Here is a 27563-nt window from a genome sequence, read left to right as displayed (position 1 = left end):
TATGCACACTAGGTGAAATGAATGCTATCATTTGTTGGTCTCCATTTGGACACATGGTTAAGATCTCACCATCTTTGAAATTAAAGAACAACTGTACACATGAACCCATACAGACTCACACATCTTCTGAGATCAAATGTATAGGCAGATTTGTGAACCAGGCCTGAACTAGTGTCTTGATTTTTTTCCCCCTAGGGGAAGTGTCATTCTGACAGGCTGGGGGATTAAGCTGTTAAGAAAGCAGTCTGTTGAAAATCACAAAACATAAAAAGCAAGCAGTAGGCTGCCCCAGAGCCTCAATCCTGAAATGAAGTGGGAGCCTATATTGGCTGTTTATCCTTTTTTCTAAAACTGCTTGAATCTAAAATGCTTTGATGATGGTGGCACTGAACCCTGAATGTGGCTCAGGGCTACATGTAAATTTCATACCAATCTCATCCAAGATTTATAGCTCTTAAACCAATATGGGCACTTTCTCGAGGAAAAAGGTAGCTTGTTCTCTGTGGTCGACTTAAGCTGTGAAAATTATCTGTATAATTCTTGACTCCTAAAATACATTTTTGTTGGAATTATCCACCGATTTTGAGTGGGTGTTTTGGAAGGGAGGGTCTGCAATTCCTGGAAAATTCAGGCCAAGGAGCGCCCCTGGGATTATTTGAGTAGTTTTCTTATTCCCTCCCCGGAACTAAATCAGATATCATTTTGGATTGAAATTTAAAATTGGAAGGTTTGGCTGGTTTCAATATTCTGTTTCATGTCTGGACCTCCAGAGCTCAGCATCCCAACCAGGAATTGATGTCCAGAGTGGTCAACCAAGTGCTTTCCCATTAAAGACACGGTGCCAGAATCACAGTTCACTTAAATATAGAAGTACTGAACTTCAAGTTTCATGGAAGATTGCTGAAATGATTTATTAGGGAAGATTGTTCCTAAGAAAAATTTGAAAAATATTTGTGTTCTTTAGCACGTCTTTTTCCTCTAGATTATTTTTTTAAAACTCTTGAATTCTGTAAAGCAAACAATTCATAAGGTGAGCGAAATTTCTCACTGAATCTTGTTACATTGTGGTTTTTGGAAAAGTCTTTCATTTGAAGAGTCTACGACTGCAATGTAAGCGTGAAAAAATATTTGAGCCACTCTACAATTATTCTGAACTTCTTAAGCCAAATTCTACCTTCAGATGTAAATCCACTTATAAATCCCACTGAATTTAATGGAAAACCAGCAGGAGTATTTGAGGAAGAATTTGGAATTATAGTTGCAAAGATATTGACTTTTCTTGATTTACATTTTATGGTTAAAATGGACATTTTAATTGGCTGGGATTAACTGTAATAAAGTATTTGAACTTGATGTCTCCTAGACAAATAGGAGAGGAAGAAAAATAATGTTTTACTACAGGCTGCTACCATTTTTATTTTGACTTTTCATTTCCTCTGAAAAAATACCTTCACATTTTTTCCTACTGAGTCTTAAAGTTAAAAACATTACAGTTGCATGAATAAAAATATTTTTTATAACATATAATAACACTGGAGCTCCAGGATATTGGCAGGTTGAGGGGAAGGGAAAAGAGAAAAATTTGAAGAACAGAAGTGTTTATAGAGTAATGTTGAACCTAAGAGCTCCAAATCAACTAGTTGTTAAACCAACTGTTATTTCATCTGCAGACATTGTTTTTGTAGAAAATCCTAATATATTGTATTTTATACTTTCATTTTACATCAAATTCAGTGTTAACCAGTGTTATAATTCTTGAACTATGATGTACATTCATTTATGTTTTGTATTTAAGATCCAACTGAGACAAATAATTGATGATATGGAGTAATTTTTTAAAGAAAATGTGCCTTTTGCCTGTTGATTTTTATTTATTTATTTTTACCACACTTGTTAAGCACTTACTTTTTTGCCAACCAATGTGCTATCCCTTCTACCCCAGGATAATCAGGATAGACACAATCTCTGCCCCATATGGGGATCATAGTCTAAGTAGGAGGGAGTAGGATTTAATAATGATTTCACAGATGAGGAAACTGAGAAACAAAAAAGTTAAGTGACTTGCCCAGGGTCATACAGCAGTCAAGTGGTGGAGCTGGGAGTAGAACCCAGGTTCTCTCACTCCCAGGCCTGTGCTCTTTCCACTACTAGGCCATGCTGCTTCCCTAAATAAATCAGAATTAAAAACTGACAAATTATGCTAAATTCAAAATAAGAAAAAACAAGCTCACTTTCCTCCTGATATGCAGATTCTGCTTTTTCCCTAAATACCTAACAAGGAGACTTGGAAAGAAGAGAAAGGTCTTGCAGTTATGAAAGATGATCAAAATAATACCAAAATGATGATTCTGAGATCCTATCAAGTTGGCTCTTACTTTTCAATTTAGACTGCAAATAATCCTCTTAGTAATTTTTTCAAGAAACATGAGATGTTCTTCAGAACCCATCAGGCAGAAAAACACATTGCACCCCTTTGAGATAAATATCTAGTCTAATATAGATCGGGAAAATTGGGCAATAAATCTTACAGGATTAAAGCCCTTCTTAAAGCTAGGTAGTATTAGACACTGATTTGACATAGCAAGTACCTCATTATTTTTTTTTTAAGACTGTAACCTGAAGTACCATGGTTTATATGCCTAGTCATTTTTGGCTCCAGGCATATAAAAATGGGCAGACTAATTTCCAAAACAGGTAAATTAGAAGTCAGTGTGATATCTGTTTACCTTAGTCAAATTCTGAAGTCATTTATAAAACATACTAAACCAATATCAGTGTCACTGCTCGGACAGAATTGACCAGTGATAAATCTTGAATTCACCAGACAGGCCAAGTCTATGGAACTTTATCCTTTTGTTACATAGAGAAAACTTTATATAGTGTTCAGGTTACAACATGAAACACACAAGAGACAGGAAATAGTAAAATGAATGTTTTTCTAGCAGTGTCAATTCCCACAGAGAATCAGAGGAGAATTGGAGGGTGCCTAGTCTCCCAATCTGTGGCTTTTAATAATAATAATAATAATAATGTTGGTATTTGTTAAGCGCTTACTATGTGCCGAGCACTGTTCTAAGCGCTGGGGTAGACACAGGGGAATCAGGTTGTCCCACGTGGGGCTCACAGTCTTAATCCCCATTTTACAGATGAGGGAACTGAGGCACCGAGAAGTTAAGTGACTTGCCCACAGTCACACAGCCGACAAGTGGCAGAGCTGGGATTCGAACTCACGAGCCCTGACTCCAAAGCCCGTGCTCTTTCCACTGAGCCACGCTGCTTCTGGGCTGGGCCGCTGGTCCACCAGGAACTGAGGACTGGAGAATGAGGATTGCTATCTGTCAAGACTGTAAACCCACTGTGGGCAGGGATTGTCTCTCTTTATTGCTGTATTGTACTTTCCAAGCTTTTAGTACAGAGCTCTGCACACAGTAAGCGCTCAATAATTATGATTGAATGAATGAATTTCTATTTGAACAGTTGAGCTAGGCTAGCATAGGGAAAATGGGGACCTAAGCATCTCTTTTTCATTCAATAGTATTTATTGAGCGCTTACTATGTGCAGAGCACTGTACTAAGCGCTTGGCATGACAATTCAGCCACAGAGACAATCCAGGCCCATTGATGGGCTTACAGTCTAATCTCTTTTCTGCTCTTAAGGTCACCTAGGAATTGTAGCAAAGCGGGGAAGCATGGTGGCCTAGTAGAAAGAGCACAGGTCTGTAAGTCAGAGAAACTGGGTTCTAATCACAGCTCCACCACTTACCTGCAGTGTGATCTTGGGCAAGTGACAATTTCTCTATGCCTCAGTTCCCTCCTCTACAAAATGCAGATTTAATACCTGTGCTCTTTCCTACTTAGAATATGAGCCCCATGTGGGACCAGATTACCTTGTACCTAGCCCAGTGTTAGTGCAGTGCTTGGCACATAGTAGGTGCTTAACAAATTCTACAATTGTTATTATTATTAGCATTGCCATTTGGACTGCCTATCCTAGAATGTTTTGGCTCAGTGCCTGGGAGTGTAAATCTGGCACTTCTGAGATTTCAAAATAAAATAGAAGAAATTAAACAAAAACAACAGGTCTGTGGTTTCATACACAGTCAGCACTCTCAGGAACAGGAGCCAAAGAAACTTCAGTGTTTCTTCAGTCATACCTTATTTCAGCGTAACTGTTGGAAACACAAAAAGTAATAATCCAAAGAAAATCAAAAGAATAAAGCAATATTATGTGTTAAAATAATGAATCAATACAGAATTAGCTTTCAAAATTGCCCTCTGTTGAAAGAGATGGGGCCCATGCCAGCTGCAGCTCAACAGGTATTAAATAATGGAGTATTAGATTTAAATAACTTTAAGGGTTTGCCTTCAGCATACCAAAAGCATAAAACTCCAAACCACCAAAAAAACAAATTCAAAATGCAGAACAAACGTGTTGTGAACTGTCTCTCATGTAGCAAGGTATTGCAGTCTTCTGTGGCAACAACAGAGCAGGTGAAGGGCAGATTTTTAGTGTGAGTTTGGGGTTCTGTGTTTTTATAAGCCTGAATCAAAACTCTTGATCCAAAGGAAACTTTTAACTTCCCACTATCCTAGAATCATATTAAAGGAGACTGTCAAGTTTTTAAAGTTCTTTTGAAATCATTCTCTGAGTACTACTTAGAAAATCGGAAATCAAATTTTCTCATCAGCATTGTGCATTTTAACCAAATAGATTGTGGGCAGGGATCGTCACTGTTTATTATTGTATTATACTTTCTACACACAGTGAGTGCTTAAGAAATACGACTGAATGCATACTACTGCGTGATTGATGGAGTGCGGGGGACTTTGTGGAGGCTAGCGTGGCTCAGTGGAAAGAGCCCAGGCTTGGGAGGCAGAGGTCATGGGTTCTAATCCCGGTTCCACCACTTGTCAGCTGTGTAACTTGGGGCAAGTCACTTAACTTCTCTGAGCCTTCAGTGTAAAATGGGGATGAAGACTGTGAGCCCCACGTGGGACAACCTGATTACCCTGTATCGACCCCAGCGGTTAGAACAGTGCTTTGCACATAGTAAGCGCTTAACAAATACCAATTTTTTTTAATTTAATGTTCAGTATTTGCAGAGTCAGTCAGATAACTAGATGTTGCCCGGAGGGGGGTGGGGGGGTCTCCTTGGGGTCTTCCCGTGGCTCGTTCTGCGTACCCCCAGCCCCGTCCCTCCACTGGGAGGGAGCAAGAGATCAAAATTTTCGGCCAATGAGCGCGCAGCATCCGTCCCAATCCGTCTGCTCAATTGTATATATTTTTATCACCCTATTTATTTTGTTAATGAGATGTACATCACCTTGATTCTATTTATTGCTATTGCTTTAATGAGATGTCCATCCCAGCTCTGCCACTCGTCAGCTGTGTGACTGTGGGCAAGTCACTTAACTTCTCTGTGCCTGTTACCTCATCTGTAAAATGAGGATTAACTGTGAGCCTCACGTGGGACAACCTGATTACCCTGTATCTACCTCAGCGCTTAGAACAGTGCTCTGCACATAGTAAGCGCTTAACAAATACCAACATTACTGATTTTATTTATTCCTATTGTTTTTGTCCGTCTGTCTCCCCCGATGAGCTGTAAACCCGTCAATGGGCAGGGACTGTCCCTATCAGTTGCCGATTTGTACATTCCAAGCGCTTAGTACAGTGCTCTGCACATAGTAAGCGCTCAATAAATACTATTGAATGAATGAATCCGTCCCGTTGCCCCGCTCCTCAACTGGGAGGGAGCACGAGCTCCAAACTTTCGGCCCATCAGCGCCGTCAGTATCCGTCCCCTTCCCCCTCTCATCAACTGGGATGGAGCACGAGATTAGAGAAGCAGCGTAGCTCAGTGGCAAGAGCCCGGGCTTGGGAGTCAGAGGTCACGGGTTCTAATCCCCGCTCCGCCACTTGTCAGCTGTGTGACTTTGGGCAAATCATTTCACTTCTCTGGGCCTCAGTTCCCTCACCTGTAAAATGGGGATTAAAACTGTGAGCCCCACGTGGGACAACCTGATCACCCTGTATCCCCCTGCGCTTAGAACAGTGCTTGGCCCATAGTAAGCGCTTAACAAACACCACAATTTATGAGAAGCAGCGTGGCTCAGTGGAAAGAGCCTGGGCTTGGGAGTCAGAGGTCATGGGTTCAAATCCCTGCTCTGCCCTCATCAGCTGTGTGACTGTGGACAAGTCACTTCACTTCTCTGTGCCTCAGTTCCCTCATCTGTAAAATGGGGATTATGATTGTGAGCCTCACATGGGACAACTTGATTACCCTGTATCGACCCCAGCGCTTAGAACAGTGCTCCGCGCATACTAAGCGTTTAACAAATACCAACATTATTATCAAAACTTTGGGCCAATGAGCGCGCAGCATCCGTTCCGTTCCCCCGCTCATCACCTGGGATGGAGCACGACTCCAAAGTTTCAGCCAATGAGCACGCAGCATCCGTCCCCTTTCCCCTCTCATCAACGGGGAGAGAGCACAAGATCCAAACTTTGGGCCCATGAGCGCGCAGCATCCGTCCCCTTCCCCCGCTCATCAACTGGGAAGGAGCACGAGATCAAAGCTTTGGGCTAATGAGCGCGCAGCATCTGTCCCCTTTCCCCTCTCATCAACTGGGAGAGAGCACGAGATCCAAACTTGGGGCCCAAGAACGTGCAGCATCCGTCCCGTTTCCCCGCTCGTCACTTGGGATGGAGCACGACTCCAAAGTTTCAGCCAATGAGCGCGCAGCATCCGTCCCCTTTCTCCTCTCATCAACTGGGAGAGAGCACAAGATCCAAACTTTGGGCCCATAAGCGCGCAGCATCCGTCCCGTTCCCCCGCTCATCAACTGGGAAGGAGCACGAGATCAAAGCTTTGGGCTAATGAGCGCGCAGCATCTGTCCCCTTTCCCCTCTCATCAACTGGGAGAGAGCACGAGATCCAAACTTGGGGCCCAAGAACGTGCAGCATCCGTCCCGTTTCCCCGCTCGTCACTTGGGATGGAGCACGACTCCAAAGTTTCAGCCAATGAGCGCGCAGCATCCGTCCCCTTTCCCCTCTCATCAACTGGGAGAGAGCACAAGATCCAAACTTTGGGCCCATAAGCGCGCAGCATCCGTCCCGTTCCCCCGCTCATCAACTGGGAAGGAGCACGAGATCAAAGCTTTGGGCTAATGAGAGCGCAGCATCTGTCCCCTTTCCCCTCTCATCAACTGGGAGAGAGCACGAGATCCAAACTTGGGGCCCAAGAACGTGCAGCATCCGTCCCGTTTCCCCGCTCGTCACTTGGGATGGAGCACGACTCCAAAGTTTCAGCCAATGAGCGCGCAGCATCCGTCCCCTTTCCCCTCTCATCAACTGGGAGAGAGCACAAGATCCAAACTTTGGGCCCATAAGCGCGCAGCATCCGTCCCGTTCCCCCGCTCATCAACTGGGAAGGAGCACGAGATCAAAGCTTTGGGCTAATGAGAGCGCAGCATCTGTCCCCTTTCCCCTCTCATCAACTGGGAGAGAGCACGAGATCCAAACTTGGGGCCCAAGAACGTGCAGCATCCGTCCCGTTTCCCCGCTCGTCACTTGGGATGGAGCACGACTCCAAAGTTTCAGCCAATGAGCGCGCAGCATCCGTCCCCTTTCCCCTCTCATCAACTGGGAGAGAGCACAAGATCCAAACTTTGGGCCCATAAGCGCGCAGCATCCGTCCCGTTCCCCCGCTCATCAACTGGGAAGGAGCACGAGATCAAAGCTTTGGGCTAATGAGAGCGCAGCATCTGTCCCCTTTCCCCTCTCATCAACTGGGAGAGAGCACGAGATCCAAACTTGGGGCCCAAGAACGTGCAGCATCCGTCCCGTTTCCCCGCTCGTCACTTGGGATGGAGCACGACTCCAAAGTTTCAGCCAATGAGCGCGCAGCATCCGCCCCCTTCCCCCTCTCATCACCTGGGAGAGAGCACAAGATCCAAACTTTGGGCCCATGAGCGCGCAGCATCCGTCCCGTTCCCCCGCTCATCACCTGGGAGGGAGCACGAGATCAAAGCTTTGGGTCAATGAGCGCGCAGCACCCGTCCCGTTCCCCTGCTCATCACCTGGGATGGAGCACGACTCCAAAGTTTCAGCCAATGAGCTCGCAGCATCCGCCCCCTTCCCCCTCTCATCACCTGGGAGAGAGCACGAGATCCAAACTTTAGGTCAATGAGCGCGCAGCACCCGTCCCGTTCCCCCGCTCATCACCTGGGATGGAGCACGACTCCAAAGTTTCAGCCAATGAGCGCGCAGCATCCGTCCCGCTCCCCCGCTGGGAGGAGGACGAGTCTCAAACTTTGGGCCAATGAGCGCGCAGCATCCGCCCCCTTCCCCCTCTCATCAACTGGGAAGGAGTACGAGCTCCAAAGTTTCGGCCAATGAGCGCGCAGCATCCGTCCCGTTCCCCCGCTCCCCAGCTGGGAGGAGGACGAGTTTCAAAGTTTGGGCCAATGAACGCGCAGCGCCCTCCCCCCCCCTTGGTCCTCTCCAGCTCCGCCCCGCCGCCACTGGGTCCGAGCTTGGCCGACGCGGGCCCCGGGCCTCCCGGCTAGCGGGGGGCTCCGTCCCGCACCGTCCCCGGGAGCCCCCCCCCCCCAGCCGAGACGCCGGGATCGCGGGGGCCGGCGGGGAAGATGCTGGGCATGTACGTGCCGGACAGGTTCTCCCTCAAGTCCTCCACCGTTCGGGACGGGATGGGGCTCTATACCGCCCGCAGAGTCACCAAGGTGGGTCCTATCCCGCACGCTGGGCTCCCGGGCCGGGCGGGACCGGACCGGGGGTGGGGGGGGGGCTCCCCCGGACCGGGATGGGCGGGACGAGGACGGGCCGGGGGGCGGTGTCCTCCTCCCGGGGCCGCACACCCTGCCACGTTGGTGTCTGCAAGCCTCCCGCCTCCTCCCTCCGCGGGAGCCCCGGGGGGCGAGGCAACGGGAGGCCGGGCCTGCTTCTTCCTCCTCCTCCTCCTCTCCTCCGCTTGCGGAACTTTATCCCTTTACCATTTTTCATTCATTCAGTCGTCTTTATTGAGCTCTTACTGTGTGCAGAGCACTGTTCCCAGCGCTTGGAATATACCATTCGGCAACAGAGACGACCCCTGTCCGACAGCGGGCTCACAGGGGGAGACAGCAAAACAAGTGGGCATCCGTACCCAGCTCTGCCACTTGTCAGCTGTGTGACTGTGGGCAAGTCACTTAATTTTTCTGTGCCTCAGTTACCTCAGCTGTAAAATGGGGATTAAAACTGTGAGCCCCACGTGGGACGACTTGATCACCCTGTATCTACTCCAGCGCTTAGAACAGTGCTCTGCACATAGTAAGCACTTAACAAATACCAACATTATTATTATTATTACTTCTTGAGAAGCAGTATGGCCTACTGGCAGGAGCCCGGGCCTGGGAGCCGGAGGATGTGGGTTCTAAGCCTGGCCCCGCCACCCGTCTGCTGTGTGACTTTGGGCAAGTCTATTGACTTTCTCAGGGCTTCCTTACCCTCATCTGGAAAATGGGGATTGAGAGTGTGAGCACCACGTGGGACAACCTGATTGCCTTGGACCCACCCCACTGCTTAGAACAGTGCTTGGCACTGGTAAACCCTTAACAAATACCAGAATTGTTATTATTATTGTCCCACTAGAGGAGACTCCCAAGGAGCGGGAGGAGGGCCTAGAAGATCCTGAAGAGTGGCTTAAGAGAGGAAGTGGTACCCAGGCCCAGGTGGGGAAATGGTCCTCCGGTCAGCCCTGCCCCCATGGAGTCCATGCCCCCCATGGTATCTCCACCTTTCCTTACGGGAGGAGCAACTGCAGTGACTATAAGCTATTAGTGTTTCCTGGAGAGAAGGGGCTACAAAGCCACTCAAAAATGGATGAACAGTCAGATTTATTGAGTGCTTCCTGTGTGCAGAGCACTGAACTAAGCACTTGAGAGAGTACAATATCCCAATATAGGAGTTGTCCATAACCTTCAGATAGAAGTAGCGTGGCTTAGTGGGAAGAACATGGGCTTGGGAGTCAAAGGTCATGGGTTCGTATCCCAACTCTGCCACTTGTCAGCTGTGTGACTGTGGGCAAGTCACTTCACTTCTCTGTGCCTGTTACCTCATCTCTAAAATGGGGATTAAGACTGGGAGCCTCACATGGGACAACCTGATTACCTTGTATCTATCCCAGTGCTTAGTATGGTGCTTGGCCCATAGTAAGTGCTTAATCACTACTATCATTATCATTCTTATTATTACAATACAACAAGAGTTGGTAGGTGTGTCACCTCCCCACAAGGAGTTTACAGTCTAGAGGGGGAGCCAGGCATTAAATTAAGGATATGTTCGTAAGTGAGCTGCGGCCTGATCCCTCTAGACTATAAGCTCATAATGGGCAGGGAACGTGTCTAGCAACTATTGTATTCTCCCAAGTGCTTAGTACAGTGCTCTACACATAGTAAGTACCCAATGAATACCATCGATTGGTTGTAGCATGGTGGAGCTGAGGGTGGAGTGAATATCAAGAGTTTAAAGGGTACAGACCCAAGTTCATAGGCACTAAAGAAATGGAGATGGAGTAGCTAGAAAAGGGATAAGAAGTGGAAAGAATCTTCTTCTTTTTGAAATGGCATTTGTTTAGCGGTTACTATGTGCCAGGCATTTTACTATGCCCTGGGCTAGATAGAAACTAACCGGGTTGAACAGAGTTCTTGTCCCACATGGGGCTCACAGTCTTAATCTCCATTTACAGGTGAGGTAGCTGAGGCACAGTGAAGTTAAGTGACTTGCCCAAGTTCACACAGCAGGCAAGTGGTGGACCTGGGATTAGAAGCCAGGTCCTTCTGACTCCCAGGCCTGTGCTGTAGCCATTAGGCCATGCTGCTTCTTGCTCTCTTCTGTGCCACCTCTGCTGCCAGTCACAGGGCTCAGGTACTGGTGGTTGAGGCAACAGCCTTGGGATGAGGCAAATGACTCCATAGAGTTCACGGGCTCTGAAGCAGAAGGCCTGTCCAGGTCATCTTGGATCGAGCTGGGCTCCAGGGAGTGAGAGGATCTCGAACCCAGGCCAAAAATTAGAAGCCCTCTGAGTCTCAGCCTGTAGGCAGGTGGCAGAAAGTAGAGGGGACAACTTGGTTCCATTTTAGGCTCCCTCTGGCCCTGCGGTGTGGGATAGGGGAGCTATGGATGCCCACCCTGTCCAAAATGCTGGATAGTGGATATCCTTGCCTCCAAGGAGCTGTGGTCTCTGTCAGAGAAGCGAGGAAGGGACTCTCATGACCACGTTTTTTGAGTGCTTACCATGTGCAGAGCACTGTATTAAGTGCTTGGGAGAGTACAGTATAACAGTATAACAGAGTTGGTAAGCACGCTCCCTGCCCACAATGAATTTATAATCTAGTGGGAAGATGTAGTGTTTTGGCCCCCTGAGCCTTAATCCATCCCTAGCTGTGGGTGGAGGAAGAGACTCTCTTGGGATTGGACACAAAATGACTTTATCTCTGCGCTTCCCCATTGAGTGAAGGAGTTCTCTAGACTTTCTGGGAGATATAAGGAAATCTCTTTCTACCTGTGAGTTATGGGTGGATCACACTGATGGTCCATGCTTTTTTTGAAATCCACATTATCTTGTATAGAATTATAGTGGTTATTGTCTATCTTGATTGATTTCTGTGTAGTCGATACATCCGGGAATTGAGAGGCCTTAGCTGTACTCTAGGAGCTGCTTCTGGGTTACTTTTTTCTATTTTAAGGCTAACATTGCATTTGTCCCACTTAAGCTTTTTGGAAATCCCACATATTGAATTAGGCAGCTCAAGGTGTTGAAGGTGCCATATTCTGAGGCTATTGATGCTGCATTCTTTTAAGCTTCCCTTGCTTTGTTTTTGTTGTTCTCTCCTCTCCTTCCACTCACATTATTTACTCTGTGGGAACTTGGGCAGATATTTCTGAAAGAATTTAAGATCCTGGGCTATCCCACAGGCCCTGTTACAGGGCCCCTATTTTTCTCCCTCTAGTTGTGTTCTCTTGGGAAACTCATTTTTTTTTATAGCTCCAACTGCTACCTTTGGGTGGATGGTTGTCAAATCTGATTCATTTTCATTCATTTATTCATTCAATTGAATTGTATTTATTGAGCGCTTACTGTGTGCAGAGCACTGTACTAAGCGCTTGGCAAGTACAATTCAGCAATAGAGACGATCCCTGCCCACACCAGACTTACATCGTCTCTCTTCATATCCAACAGATGATCAGTCTCCCCACCTTCAAAGACCTTCAGTCTTCCCCAACTGAATCCTCATTTCCTCTTCTCCCATTCTCTTCTGCTTCTCTCTTGAACTTGGATTTGCACCCTTCATTCACCCCATCCTCAGCCCTACAGCACTTACTTACATATCTGTAGTTTATTTATTTACATTAATGTTTGTCTCCTTCTCTAGACTGTAAATTCCTTGTGGGCAGGGAACATATCTTCCAACTCTGTTATATTGTACTCTCCCAAGTGCTTAGTACAGTGCTTGGCACATAATAAGCACTCCATAAATACAACTGATTGATTGACTAGGTGTGTCATTTGATTGTTAGGTGTGTCTGAGGAAGAGTGGGTATTTTTATCTGAAAAATCCTTTCAAAAAATACAGTTATTCTAGGTTGCCTTGACCATTAGATCATAATAATGTTGGTATTTGTTAAGTGCTTACTATGTGCAGAGCACTGTTCTAAGCGCTGGGGTAGATACAGAGTAATCAGGTTGTCCCACGTGAGGCTCACAGTCTTAATCCCCCTTTTACAGATGAGGGAACTGAGGCACAGAGAAGTTAAGTGACTTGCCCACAGTCACACAGCTGATGAGGGCAGAGCAGGGATTTGAACCCATGACCTCTGACTCCCAAGCCCAGGCTCTTTCCACTGAGCCAACTCCTAATGCTGCATAGGTTCCTGAGGGGACTGTCTCTGGGCCTCCAGCATGAGAAAGTCAAGTCATCCAGCTCAGATGTACCCATGATGACTCTGAGACGACCCACACCTGTGTGTCAATTTGATATCTGTGCACTGACCTTTTTCAGTTGCACCTACACCAGGCAGAGAGAGAATGTGTGTGTCTATTTTACTATTCATTTTTCTTCACTAGATAAAAGCCAAGGTAGGCATTATTCATAATTAGTTCATACATTGCATGAAGCCCACAATTTCATTGTAATCCAAATCTTTCTTGCTTGGTTTTGATTTTTGTTGGGTCTGAGTAAAGAGTGACAGTTTTAATGAAAGAAATTGATATTCTGGTGATCACTTTGTACCTGAAACTGGCCAAAGCTTGTTGAAAGACTCCCTGTATTCAGTGGTCAAAGCTGAGCCTTGTTTAGCAGTATTCAAATTGAAGAATTGTGATTTAATTATTGGTGTTCAGGCTGGCTTCTTCTCAGGGGATATAATGCCCAAGCAAACAAAAGTAATAGGATCAGGTTAACTTGAAAATGTCTGGAAATCTGCTTCCCATCTTGCCATTTTTAGTTGGTACCAGAAAAGAGTCCCTGGTATGACTTTTTTAAAAGGAAGAGATAGTCAATTTTTCAGTCTGAGTTGACCAGTTGACATATCTTTAAATTATTTACCACATCTTTAAATGATCATATCTTTAAATTATTTATTAGAAATTATTTATTTATTTATATTAATGTCTGTTTCCCCCCTAGACTGAAGGTCAGTATGGGTAGGGAATGTGTCTGCTAATTCTTTTGTAGTGTATTCTCCCAAATGCTGAGAACAGTGCTCTGCACGTAGGTGCTCAGTAAATGCCATTGACTGACAAATCTCATGTGATTAGTGTACTCATGCACCTTGTGCATATACTAATTCCTTTTTAGGGTGAAAAATTTGGCCCTTTTGCTGGGGAGAAGCGAATGCCTCAAGAGCTGGATGACGCAGTGGACTGCAGGTTGATGTGGGAGGTGAGCCCCTGATTGCCATTTTAAATATTCTATGAAGAAAAAAAGGGGGTAGAAGTGGGGTTTTTTTGTCTGTTTCTGTTTTCTACCCTGGATTATGAAGAATGTCAGATTCAGACAAAATGGGTATTTAACGTTTGGTATTGAGATACATATTTATCGAATGTTCTACAGTTTAATAGGCAGCAAGTTTACCTGCCAAAAATTATAGGAAGCCCACATTAAAACTAAATTAGATGACATTGTTGTATGTCAGATTTATTAATTTCCATTGTTGGAATGGTGAGATATAAACTATGTCTAGGAATTACAATCTTTTAGGATAGCATTTCCCCTCTCAGGGTCTCACCTGGAGAGTTTCTAATACTCGACTTGACTATGGGAGGGAGAGTCAAGCAGAGGCATACCCCTTCCGTTCCTAGCTTGGGCAGTGGCTAGCGAGTGGAAGGCAATCTGCCACAAATCAAAACTCCCCTGTGCTGGGCAGCAGCGGCATGAGGAGAGAATCAAGGGCGGAGACTCAAGTTCACTCTGCCGAAGGAGGCAGTGGTAAACCCCTTCCATATTTTTACCAAGAAAACTCTATGTATACATTACAAGAATGATTGCAGATGGAGGAGGGGAGTTCTGGGAGAGACGTGTCATTGTGGGTCGGAGATGACTCGACAGCATAAGACAAGGATAACATTGAAGAGGAAAGTTTTCCAGACTTGTATGTGGATGACGTGGGCCTAGGAGTCAGAGGATTTGGGTTCTAATTCTGGCTTTGCCACTTGCCTGCTGTATGACTTTGGGCAAATCACTTAACTTTTCTGTGTCTCAACTTCCTCATCTTTTAAATGGGGGATCAATTCCTGTTGTCCCTCCTTCTTAGACTGTGAACCCCATTTGGAATAGGGGACAGGGTCTGTGTCTGACCTGATTATCTTTCTCTCTTTTTTCTTTTTTTAACTAGCATTTGTTAAGCACTCTCAATGTAATGGGGCACTGGACTGAGTGTTACAGTAGATTGAAGAAAGGTTGGACACAGGCCCTGTCCCACATGGGGCTCAGCCTTAATCCCCATTTTACAGATGAGGTAATTGAGGCACATGAAAGTTGTGACTTAACTTAATCTTATTTTAAATTAAGATTATCTAGTATCTACCATAGCACTTAGTGCTGTGCTTTTTAATGGTATTTAAGTGCTTACTATTTACAGGCTCTGTATCAAGTACTGGGGTGGATACAAGCTAATCAAGTTGGACATAGTCTCTGTCCCACATGGGGCTCATAGTCTTAATCCCCATTTTGCAGATGAGGTAACAGAGGCACAGAGAAGTTAAGTGACTTGCCTGAGGTCACACAGCAGATGTGGTGGTGCTGGGATTAGAACTCAGGTCCTTCTGACTTCCAGGCCTGTGTTCTCTCCACTAGGTTATGCTGCTTTTCACTTAATAAGCACTTAAATATCATTACTGTTATTATTATTGTTTCCAAGCTCATTTGCTGTCTTCTGGCCATTTGTCATCTGTCTCCCATTCTTTAGCTTGTGTACTATAGGGTGGGTAATTCAAATAGATTATTTTTGCTGCTCACTAACAGCATAGGGAAAGACTTGAGGGAAGGGGAGAGAAAGGGTTTTGGAGTTGTTAGTTTAAAAAGTAGTTGGATTATTTGTAAATAAACTCTTAAACCCTTCACTCTTTTTAAGCCTCTTTACTAGGAACAACTGAGGGTTCACAAGAATGAGGATATTGAGTATATTTAAGCAGTGCTTAATATGATGCCTGGGGTATATCAAGCACTGAACAATACCATGATAAATATCAAAATCAGTATTTAAAGCTAGTGTTGTAGTGTGATCTGATCTGAATGTTTGTATCAAACATTCTCTACTATCTTCTCAACCCAACAACCTCCCTCTAATGCCTATGTATCTTTTTGTAGTAATCCTTAGCACCTGTGTGTATATGTATATTCAGCTGGATATCCAATTATTTATTCTGATTCCATTCTTTGTAAATAATTTTACATCTCCCTTGCTTGAGTGTGAGCTCTTTATGGGAGGGAGCACATCTGGTGCTGTTTCTGTTTTATTTTCTCAATCACTTAGTGAATACCCGGCTGGTGCTCAGTAAATACCATCACTATTACCTTGTTTTAACACCAGTTTGAAAAGTTTAAATTTGTTTGCTTAATGGGTAGCATTGCTAGAGTATAGGATCTGTGGGATGGATAGTGGAAGATAGTGGAATTGAGCTGATATGGTCTGCCAGGTAATTCATATGTCCTTCTAAAATAAGAGGTTCACTAAATTATTCAAGCTCTCTATAGGGCTTGCCGTTGCCCAGTAGGAATGATTTTGGCCGACTAGATAAAAGAACTATTTAAAAGTTAATGTAGCTTCCAAAATCCATGTTTACAAGATGGACCATAATGTCTCTTGGAGAATTGTAATTGTATTTTGTAAAGTAACCTTTCATTTAGAAGATTATTGGGTCATTTGGGATTTCTTGGGTTAGTAATGGATTTTTAAAAAGTGCCAACATCTTGCCTGTCTTTAGAACTGTGCAGTACATTTTAAGAAATGACAGTGCATTTTAAAAAGTTCAACAATGTGACCTGCAGTCTTCCTGGGGAAAAATGAGGGGTTACTGACATTTCATATGCACAAAATAGCCAGAGATGGGTGTTTTGCTATCAAATGAAGAGGAATACTTTTTTAGTTTCAGGATGTACATGAAAGAAGGTGAAAACACTTGTAAACCCTCATCAGGGTTTTCAGTGCCTTTAGTGACTCTTCTTATTTAGTCACTTATTAAGTGACTCTACTTATACACATCTCATCACACTACACCTCATCAGTATCTATCTTGACCCACATGGGTGGAGATAGAAACCCATGTAGAATCAACAACAAAGTTGAAACTGTTTCAGTGTCCATCGGATGTGGGGCGGGGACTCACAAATATCATCTCCTCCCTCATTTTGGCAGATTTGAAGCTGCCAGTTTTAGAGACTATTCTCTTTTATCCCTGGGAAGGTGATTCTACTCCTTGGAATTGTGATTACACTTAGGTTCCTGGTGTGTGGGAACTTGATTTAGCACCAGGTTTTTACTGCCTTGATTTTCAGAAAAATGTTTTCAATTGCTTAAAATCCTTCCTTTTACCTTGTTGTTTATCCTAGACCTTTAGTTGTTTGGAATGAAGTCTTTTTTTTTAACCACGTTTTCCCTATGCAGATGTTTCACTATGTCCAAATGGTACTGATTATAGAAGGCCATTAATGGCAAAATACCACCCAGGAAGTCCTGGAGAATGTAGAAGCTTGGGAGGGAATTGGAAAAACAAATGTCAAAGTGCTTTTCCTTTGCTTCCTGACCCTTATCCTGCAATAAACATTCTCAGCAAGTAGCACGGGATAGTGCAGAAATGGAAAAATGTGGCCTGTAATTGCACTTCATTCCCAGGATGTCAGTGCTTGGTTGGCTGCTGTTTAGGATGTCTGAAACCTGGAAATGTTCTCCTTCAGGCTGTAGGTAACTTGGGGAATGCCTTCTGGGCTCTGCCATCGTGGAGCAGGTATCTGACCCAAGAACCACCCAGGGCATTGCATGGGGTGGATGGGCCCGGCCAGAATTCTGTAAATATCCAGATCCTATGGGGTAAGTGAAGGGCACAGTGGCGACCGAGGTGGCTACCATGGCGACGCCCAGCTGGACTGCATTGTTCTGGAACAGAATCAGCAATACGGAACTAATCACTAATCGTAAATGGAATTTTCTTTGTCAACTTCCTCTATATATTTGCCACGGGCTGTATCTCTGCCCTGCCTACTCCCTTGCTCCTCCCTCTGCTCCAGCAAGAACGTGACTGGCAGGAGGGAGAGAGGGTGAGTGGCACAGTGCAAACCAATCAATCCATCAGTGGTATTTATTGAGCTCTGACTCTGTGCAGAACATTGTCCTAAGCACTTGGAAGAGTACAACACAGCAGGATTGGTAGGTGTGTTCTTTGCTCACAGTCTGGAGGGGAAGACAGACACACAGAAATTATGGCTATACCATGGGGCTGAGGTAGGTCATTAACCATAAGCAATACGGTCAATTCCTGGAGACCAGTCCTCAGTATTGAACTCTTTGTTCTTGGACTGTGGTTCATCTGTCATTTTCAGCAGGAAGCTGTATACATCCACTGGAAAATATGGCAGCTGAATATTGGCCCCTTTTACTGAGCCTGGAAGGACAGTCAGAGATGCTCACTGTTCTTGGAAGGTGTTAAGCCCTGCAGTTTTGAGGTTGGTGCTGTCATCTCCTCCCTGTTTTGGATAATGGCACCAGTGCGTGGTCAACTTTGGCACCTCAGGACAGTGGATTCATTAGCCAAGTCCACCATCCCTTGATCTCTCCTAAGCTGCCCTGGTTCCTCAGCTACAAAGTATGGATGGCCAGTGAGTGTTATTGAAGTGGCTCTAATGTTCCTTGAGCCCTTCAGAGGTTGTGAGACTTGAGGTGGGATCATTATTAATGCCGAATTAACCACTTCTCAATGTTTCTATTTTTAGAACTCATTTCTCAAGTCTGTTGTGAAGTACCGAAGTATTTCTTGAAAAGTAATGTTGAGTTAGAGAAATAAACCTTTAGAGCCTTGAAAGAGAATGAGTGAAAGAGATAAGGGATTCGGAGAAAAGTTGTTAAAAAAAAAAATCCAATAATAAATCATTTCAGACTCACCAAAATACTGTGTTAAAATAACTCCATTTTTCCTTAAATATATAAATCCTTCTTCAGTTTGCCAGAATTCTGGGACCAATCAGAGGACTGGATTCTGATCCCAGTTCTGCCATTTATCTGCTCTGCGGTCATGGGCAAGTCACAAGTCATTGTGGGCCTAAGTTCCCTCATCTGCAAAATGGGATTTCATTATCGGATCTCCCTCCTCCTTAGGCTATGAGCATCGTGTGGGACCTGATTATCTTTATCTACCCCACTGCTTAGTTCAGTGTTTGGTACATAGTCATCACTTAACAAAAAACACAATTATTATTATCCATCTCAGCGGGGGTTTGGGATTTGTAGTGGGCTGGGAATATGTCCATTTATTGTTGTGTTATACTCTCCCAAGTGCTTAGTACAGTGCTCTGTATGCAGTAAGCACTCAGTAAGTATGATTCAATGAGTGAATGGTGTTACACTACTTATCTGGATGCAACAAGAATTTATAGTTCATTTCATTCTGTGGGACAAAGTAATCCAGCCTTTCTGGATTATTATTATGTGAAGTTTTATCTTCCTTCTGTACATTGGATGCGTTTGACATTGGCACATAATCCAACATTAGCTCATAGTTCATATACACATGTGTAAGTTACCTGTGATTAGGATGGTGTCGTAGCCAGTTGGTTGTGGGGAATTCTAGCATATCTCGGGTGCAGTAAGGTAGAGAGGGAAGCTGAGCTGTCTTAAGTGCTCAATCTAAGGGCAGTAGTCTTCCCAGAATGTTACTTTGGGACTAAACTCATTTCTTTAGACCTAAGAAACTCTTCTACCTATTTCCCAGAGACTGTGGTGTACCTCACTCGGCTGGAAGACTCAAGGGTCAATCAACTGATCTATAGTATTTAATGAGCACTTAGAGCTGTAGAGCACAGTACTAAGCACTTGGGAGAGTAGATTACAATAAAGTTGGTAGACACAGTCACTGCCCACAGGGAGCTAGAGAGGGGGACGGACATTAAAATAAATTACAGCTAGTGGAAAATGGAGGGAATAAGGAGGTTGTTGGTGGAATGAATATCAAGTACTTAAGGGGTACGGAGCCAAGTGCATAGGTGACACAGAAGGGAGGGTGAATGAGGCCTTAAGGAAGGACTGTTGGAGGAGGTAAGATTTTTAGGAGGACTTTGAAGGTGGGGAAGGTGGCGGTCGGTCAGCTATTAAAGGGGAGGGAGTTCCAACCCATGTCATAATTTATTCTTCTGGCTTACTTTTGTGTCCCCAGGAAAAGGGAGGTCTGCAGACCACATTTTATGATTTCCGGGAGGTTTGAACCTAGGCAGTTTGTGTTTACTGAGGTTGGTTTGAAAAGAAGCACAATAATTTAATGAAAAAGGAATGAAAAAAGGAAACAAGAAAAATGGCCAAGTAGTTCAGTCAAACAACTCTTCTGGAAACCACACGGGAGGGTCCTAGTAACCGGGCAAGTGAGTGGCTGAAACATTGATGAATTAAATGACTGTTACTGCTGCAGTGGTTTGGTGTAGAAGACTCAACTCTGCATTTCTGAGGGGGCTCCTTTCCACTTCTTCAAAAGGTCAATTGTGCTTCATAAGTAAAACTACCTATTTATCTCAAGGTCATATAAATGGAAGTACGCAAACTTCATATTTTTGTATGTGCTGTGTTTATGATCCTGAACTCTGGTTTGGCAGATTGACTGCCCTCAAGAGTTAGTTTTGGAGTTCATAAGCTAGCCTCACATTCTGCACCTCTTGAGTGAAGGCATTTTCTATTAGTACCAGAGCAGAAGTAGTTCCTCTCTGATGTGGTCTTCTGGCCAGGAATTGATCTGCAATAAGTTTCCCACCCCAAGTTCACCAAAGAGTCATGCTGTACAATCGTGTTTTTTCTCTGAGGTTTAAAGTCATATATTGTACCCTCCCAAGTGCGTAGTACAGTACTCCGCACATAGTAATTGCTCAATGCATACAATCGATTCATTGCTTTACACATAGTAAGTGCTTAGTAAATATGATTGATTGGTCTTTTTTTTTTAATAAGGAGTTTCTTGGTATTTAAGTGATCTGAGAGAGTTTTGCTTAAGGTTGGCACACCCCTTAGCGTTTATGTATAAAAGTCCATTTTATTTTTGACCTCTTTAATTTTCAAGTCATCAGTCATACTTATTGAATGCTTACTGCGTACAGAGCACTCTATTAAGTGCCTGGGAGAGTACAATATAACAGAGTTGATAGACATGTTCTCTACCCACAATGAACTTATAGTCTAAAGAGGGAGAAAGACACTAATGTATATAAATTAATGAATTAAGAATATGTACATAAGTGCTGTGGAGCTGAGGGAGGGGTGAAGAAAGGGAGCAAATCCCAAGGACAAGAGCGAAGCAGAAGGGAATGGGAGAAGAGGAAATGAGGACTTAAGGAATTCAATCAACAGTGGTATTTACTGAGTTCTCACTGTGCTCAGAGCACTGTACTAAATGCTTGGGAAAGTACAGTACAATAAAGTTGGTAGAAATGTTCCCTGTCCACAAGGAATTTATAGCCTAGAGGAGGAGCTTACAATCTAGGGAACACAGAGAAGGTTCCAAACTCTTTCTGGCCCCAAAAGATGATGGTTGTCTATGAATAAGGGTAGGCTTCTTGGAGGAGATGTGCCTTCACTAAAGCTTTGAAGGTGGGGAGAGTGATTATCTTTCAGATATAAAGAGGGAGGGCATTCCAGGCCGGGGCAGGAAGTGGGCAAGAGGTAATTATTTGTTGTAAATGTTTTTATGCTTGTCTCCCTCCATTATGCTGTCTCTCCCCTTAGGGTCAGAGAACATGTCACTTTGTTATTTTGTGCTTCCCAAGTGCCTAGGAGAGTACACCATTTCATGTGGGTGCTCAATAAATGCAACTACTAAAGTTTTTGTCCTTATGGTGTTGCAGTTCCCTTATCCAGAGGGCCAGCAAAGCCCTAAAGAACTCTACATCTTAAAGGAGGGAAGAACAGGATTTGGAAGGCTTGCAATAGTAGTAATAAAGGTATTTACTGAGCATTGCTTGTTGTTGTATGCTGTGCTAAGTGCTTGGGAAATACAACAAAAACATGAGCCATATTCCACTTCCCATTAGGAACTTACACTCTAGTGGGTGAGACAGACAAAAAATATTTGCAAATGGAGTAATTAGAATAAATACAGTGACTGCTCAGTTGGGCATGTGTACATATATACTAAGTGTTGAGGGGCCAGATGCATAGATATGTGAGTGCTCGAGATGGCTGGTGGTTTGATGGGACTTGGGTTTTAAGAGTTATTCAGGGAAGGCCTGTTGAAGAAGGTGGGATTTTAGGAGACTTGAAGGTGGAGAGAGCTATGGTCTGTCTGAATTGGGGAGCAAGAGGAGTTAGTTCCAAGCTGAGGGAACAATGTGAGTGAGGGAACAGAGGCGGGAGAGTCAAGAGTGAACTACAGCTAGAAGGTTGTCTTGGGGGGAGCAGAAGCTTTGAATTTTACTTAAAATTAATTTTAGAGAAAATGGCAAACTGGCTATTTATGTTTCTTTGAAATCCAGCAGGATTTGGGAGTTTTCTCATTTATTCATAAAAGGGGCTGTTTTGTTAGGCCAAATGCATTTTTGGATGTGTATCCATCATCAACCGTTGGCCCCATTAGCTGTTTGGATGAAAGGTTTTTTGACTGATCTATGAAATTACATTTGAGAAATATTCTGCCCTTATGTAAGATACCAATCAAGTTCTTTAGCATTGTTTCCTCAGATATTGCTGCTAGCCATTTACTGAATTGAAGTGAGCCAAGGAGTTGGAAAGAGTCTCTAAAGTGATTGTCTTTGGCTGGTTTCTGGCCTGGATTCCTCTGGGTCATCGAATCTAAACTGTGGGGTAACTTGGGGCCTGCTGGATTTCAGCTAGCTGGGGGTAGCCTAGGGGCTTTTAGATCACAGGCATAGCAAATTGTTTCTCTCCTCCTGTCCACCTTGGATTTCAGCCTCTTTGAAAGCACCTCAAATGCTCCATCTGTGTTATAATCCCTTTGCTCAGTAAATCTTGAAAGTGATGACTTACTGAAAACACCATTTTCATTATTGCTAATTAATCTCTGTTATGTGCCCACTGTCTTTGGCACAGTGTAATACAGAACACTTTGCAAGTTTGTGGTCTCTCTGTGCATTAGCCCAGTTTTAGTGTATTGGTTGCCAGAGACCAACTGGGTCCCTGCAGAGAAGTGCATAACCAAAGATGGACCGAGACACTGCCCTTGATTTTTTTTCTTTTTAACTTTAAGGGACTGACTATAGCATGCTGTGAGTATGTTGAAGGGCATTTTTGTGGTCTTTATTATTACAGATGCCACATTATGGTTTCCTTTCAAATAATTAAAATTCTTTATTTTGATTAATTAACTTTTCTGAAAATATTTTGGTTTGGTTGGAGATTTTCCATTAACCCCCGACTTCAGTATTTTTAATTGGGACAGTTACTGGAAAGTTATAGATAGAAAATACCCATTGTGGACTTAAGAAATTCAACATTTTTTGGTTCACCAACAAAACTTGTCTAGGGAACTTTAGTTGCTCTTTCAGCTAACTAGACTTTCACAGTCCTTTTCCTAGTTGGAAGGAAAATTTTTAAATCACTAAACATGCTGAATACCCCACACCCAAATACTTCCAAATACTACCACATCTTCCAGATGCACTGGGAGCAGGCAGATGGAAACTCTTCTAATTTCACAGATGAGGAAACTGAGGATTGGAATGATTTGGAGTGGGAACCAGAGGGAGCCCAGATCGATTCCGAGTACAGTGCAAACATTTCCCTGATGTGGCCAGGGCAGCGGTGGGTGGAGGTTCAAAGACCCCCTTTTCCCACCTCCTTTTTTTTTTTAGTTTGTTTGTTTACTTCTCAAGCTTTGGTAGTGGCATTAAAATGTGCAGAGTCAGGGCCTGGAAGTCAGAAGGACCTGATTTCTATTCCTAGCTCTGCCATTGTCTGCTGTGTGATCTTGGGCAAGTAACTTCTTTGTGCCTCAGTTACCTCATCTGCAAAATGGGGATTACCATTGTGAGCCCCTTGTGGAACATGGACTGATTAGCTTATATTTACCCCAGGGCTTGGTACAGTACCTGGCATATAGGAAGTGCTTAACAAATGCCATTAAAGGGAAAAAAAGTATCCACTGCCCAATTCTTTCTTGTATTTAAATTTGTATCTTCAGTTTTGTACCATCTGATTTTGTTGGCATGTACCATCATTCGGGTTTTTACGTTAGCCAAGGCTTTGTAGTCCCTTAAACCTGAGAATAGTAAACATCTGCTAGAAATCTTTTTTTTAAGCCCCATAAGTAATATTTGTATGAGTGAATAAGCTGATGTTTTGTGCTCCTCATTTTTTTAATGGTATTTGTTAAGCACTCACTTTGTGTTACATACTGTCCTGGGCTCTGGGATAGATACAGCTAGTCGGGTTGGACACAGTCCATATCCCACATGGGGCTCACAGTCACAAGTGCTTAAAATAATGCTCTGCACACAGAAGAGCACTCAAGTATGAGTGATTGATTAATCCCCCATTTTACAAATGAGGTAACTGAGGCACAGAGAGGTGAAGTGACTTGCCCGGGGTTGTGCAGCAAACAGGTGGCAGAGCCAGAATTGGAGTCCAGGTCCTTCTCACTCCCAGCCATGTGGTCTGTCCACTAGACCACACTACCTCATTCTCAGCTCTCTGCTGACAAATTATTTGCAGTTATAATTTATGTTCAGCCTAGAAGTTGAGGAATTTTATTGTCTGGTAGAGTTAGGCAAAGAATTATCTGCAAGATAGGAATACTAGCCTGTGTTCACTTGCTTTATACTTAAGCTGGTTTATCTGTTTTCCATTGTCTTGGTTTAATTCTCCCAGCAAAACTTCATGTTTTCTTTTCATATTAAGAAGATTAATGATCATGGGTGTGAATTGTGTAGTGGTCTGGTGTTCAACAGTCCTCCACAATATGATAAATGGCTATTTTAGTCCATTTCATTCACTTCCAGAATTATTGTCATTCCTGTGCCTGTTTGTTGACTTTCTAAAAAAAATGGTCTTTTCATTTTTACTTATTATCAGGTCAAGCACATTTAGAAATCAGTGGTTGCACAGTGTTAGTAGCACATCCGCTGTTGCACATAATTTAACACTCAAAGCAAAGTTTGTTGGCAGGTTATTTGTGTTAATGGAGAAGGCTGCCCCTAATTTACATAAAAGGAAGAAAAATCTCAGTTTCAGGGCTCAGACGGAAGGCAGAGACTTCAGGCCTCCGGTTGAGGTGCGTAGATTTGCTTACTGACTCACCTGCTTAGATTACAGATGAGATCGGGTGCATCTTGGCTAAAGAAGCCTCTAACCGATTCCTCCTAAAATATGTTCACTGTTTGTGCAGTGCTGAAAATCAATTTAATCCAATGCTGAGTCTCAGTTTAATCTTTTGGTGTTTGCAGCCTTAAGGACTTTGTCCAAGAAAGTAATGTGCAGAAATTTCAAAATATTAACCAGATTGGGTGCATTGCTTGAAATGCTGTGTCGGAACCGGTTCCTGAGTGGAATGAAATCAGAATCTGTGTTCAGTCCATTTTGTCTCAGAGGTGAAAAGGACTTTAGAGATTAATGGGATTCCAAAACTCCCTCTAAAATGTCCAAACCCCTCAGACTCCCACTTGGGAGTCAGGAAAAAGCCAGGCAGTAACAGACTTGGTAACTGCAGGAGTAAAACAGGATCTCTTCTGGGGCAAAAAAGTGGATTTTGCTTTAGAGCCATTTGTACATAATTATAAGTATCAACAGCACCAAGTACATAGAACATTTTATGGCAGGCAACATTTGAGTCTACTGGATTGTAAACTCTATGCGGTCTGGCATCATGCCTATTCCTTTGCTTGTATTCCAAACTCCTCATATTCTGATACATGTCCTGTGGGTAACGGTAAATACTTGCTGACTGACTACTGACTGCATCCCAGCATTTTCTGCAGTCTATGTGATGAGCAATCTTCGGCAGTGCAGACACTTGCCCAAGGCATATTGCGTTAGGGTTCATAGACATCCCTGGTCTGGATGTAGGAAAATCTTAAACAGATAGGTCAACCCAGTAAAGTGTCCCCAACCATGAAATGTTTTAGAAAAAATACGTATATATTTATATATAAACTATATAGGACACGATTTAGGGTTGCCTTTTCCTTATTTTTACAAACTTTCAAAATTTGTCTGTGAAGTCAATGAATGTAAATGTTAAATGCTAAAACTCTCCAGTGTTACATGAAAACTTTTGTAGGGCGATACCTTGTTCCTGCTTTTCATCTCTTACTCACCATCTGTATGTTGAATGGTGTATTATGTCTTTATGAGGTGAAAAAAGCAATAGAAAGTCTAGCACGTGTCTTCAAGAGGTTTATGAGATAATTCTGGTCAATAGTTTCCTTATGTGTTAAGTTTTTGCCCTGAGCTTGATATCTCTTCATGAATTGGCAGTGATAGTTAAGCAGGTTCATAATGAACATAAATTTTTTCCAATGTAATTTAAAGCTCAAGCAAATGGAGCACAGGGATGAAACAGAAAGTAGAAGAGCATATGACTATAATAATGGGCACTTAATTTTTTCTACAACCCAAGAGGAGGTTTTATGAAAGGACCATGTTTCTACTTTTACCTGTGGTTTATCCTCTCTTCCCTTCTTCAAATAAGGGGAAATTGAAGATAAAGTGCCATGTCCAAAGGTGTCCCACATTACTCCTGGGCTGGGGGAGACCGTACAACATGGAGGCCTAGGTGGTGCCCGAAAGTCACAGACCCAAATGCTGTGGATTTAGAAGAACAAGACTAGGTAGCATTCCATAGAGAGTGGAGCACTGAGCGCTTCCTAAGCAGGGTGGGCTTCTTCACTCCTCACAAAAGGAATTCTCCTTGTGTTGAGTTGGTGGTTAAGAGGGCAAAGCTTACCCTCCTTTCCTTTTCCCTCCAAAGGACTGTCCCCTACTGGATAATTCATCTGTCTCTCTTGCAAAGAATTATCTGCAAGATAGGAATCCTACAGTCTCTAGGAATGTGAGGTAGATCTTTGAAGCATGCACTGTAAATTTGACTGGATTGCAAGATTAAATGGTCAGGTTGTAGAGAGGCTGGGTGATGTTGTGGAAAGAGCTGGGGATTGGGAGTCAGAAGGAACCATGAGACATGAGCTTCCCCAAGTTTCCTCCTTGCCTCCCCAACTTCTTTCCATTCCCACATCCACTCCTCCATCTCTGTTGTCTTTTAAGAAGATGGACCAGTCCCTTTCACCTAATGATCACTTCTCCCATTCATTCTTCCCTCCCTGACCCCTTCTCTTTCTCTGCCTCCAACATGTTCTCATCTACCCTTTCTAAAAATCCTTCTGAATCCCACTACCTCTTCTAGCTATCTCTCCATGTCCCAGCTCTCATTTCTATTTAAAGGTCTCACATGTGTTCTATATTCTTCCTCCCTCCTTCTCCTTTCCTGCAGTTCTTTTCTTGACTCTCTGCAGTGCAACTTCTTCCCACTTCATTTCATCGTGTCGGCTGTTTCCAAGGTCTTCAGTTGTCTTCTGCCAAATCTAATGGATTCCGTCTCCACCTCTCAGCTGGCTTCAACACTGTGGACCACTGTTTTCTGGAAACACTATCTGAATTTGGTACGGTTCTCATTTGGTTCTCCTCTTTTCTCTCCATGCTCCTTTTCATTCTCTTTTGCTAGCTCTTCCTCTGTCTCTCATCCCCTAACTGTGGATGTCCCTTAAGGTTTTATTCTGGGTTCCCTTCCCTTTCCATACTGCCTTCCATTTAGACTGTAAACTCGTTATGGGCAGGAAATGTATCTACCAAATGTTGTATTGTACT

At 43.7% G+C, this 27563-nt stretch overlaps 1 protein-coding gene across 6 annotated transcripts in view; it reads left to right on the top strand.

The window, feature by feature from the left end:
- The first annotated feature begins 8590 nt into the window (after window positions 1-8590).
- The window catches only part of PRDM5 (PR/SET domain 5), a 146051-nt gene continuing 127078 nt past the window's right edge, over window positions 8591-27563 (top strand). For all 6 annotated transcript variants that reach the window (XM_029076933.2, XM_029076930.2, XM_029076928.2 and 3 more), the window contains exons 1-2: window positions 8591-8746; window positions 13862-13945. In XM_029076933.2, the coding sequence (XP_028932766.1) occupies window positions 8654-8746; window positions 13862-13945 (177 nt within the window). In that variant the 5' untranslated portion in view covers window positions 8591-8653. The remainder of the gene's footprint in view (window positions 8747-13861; window positions 13946-27563) is intronic.

Source organism: Ornithorhynchus anatinus, chromosome 12 (assembly GCF_004115215.2).
Source record: "Ornithorhynchus anatinus isolate Pmale09 chromosome 12, mOrnAna1.pri.v4, whole genome shotgun sequence".
NCBI classification, from domain to species: Eukaryota; Metazoa; Chordata; class Mammalia; order Monotremata; family Ornithorhynchidae; genus Ornithorhynchus; species Ornithorhynchus anatinus.
Note: the sequence above shows the minus strand (reverse complement) of the source record. Positions and strands in the feature narration are given on the sequence as shown.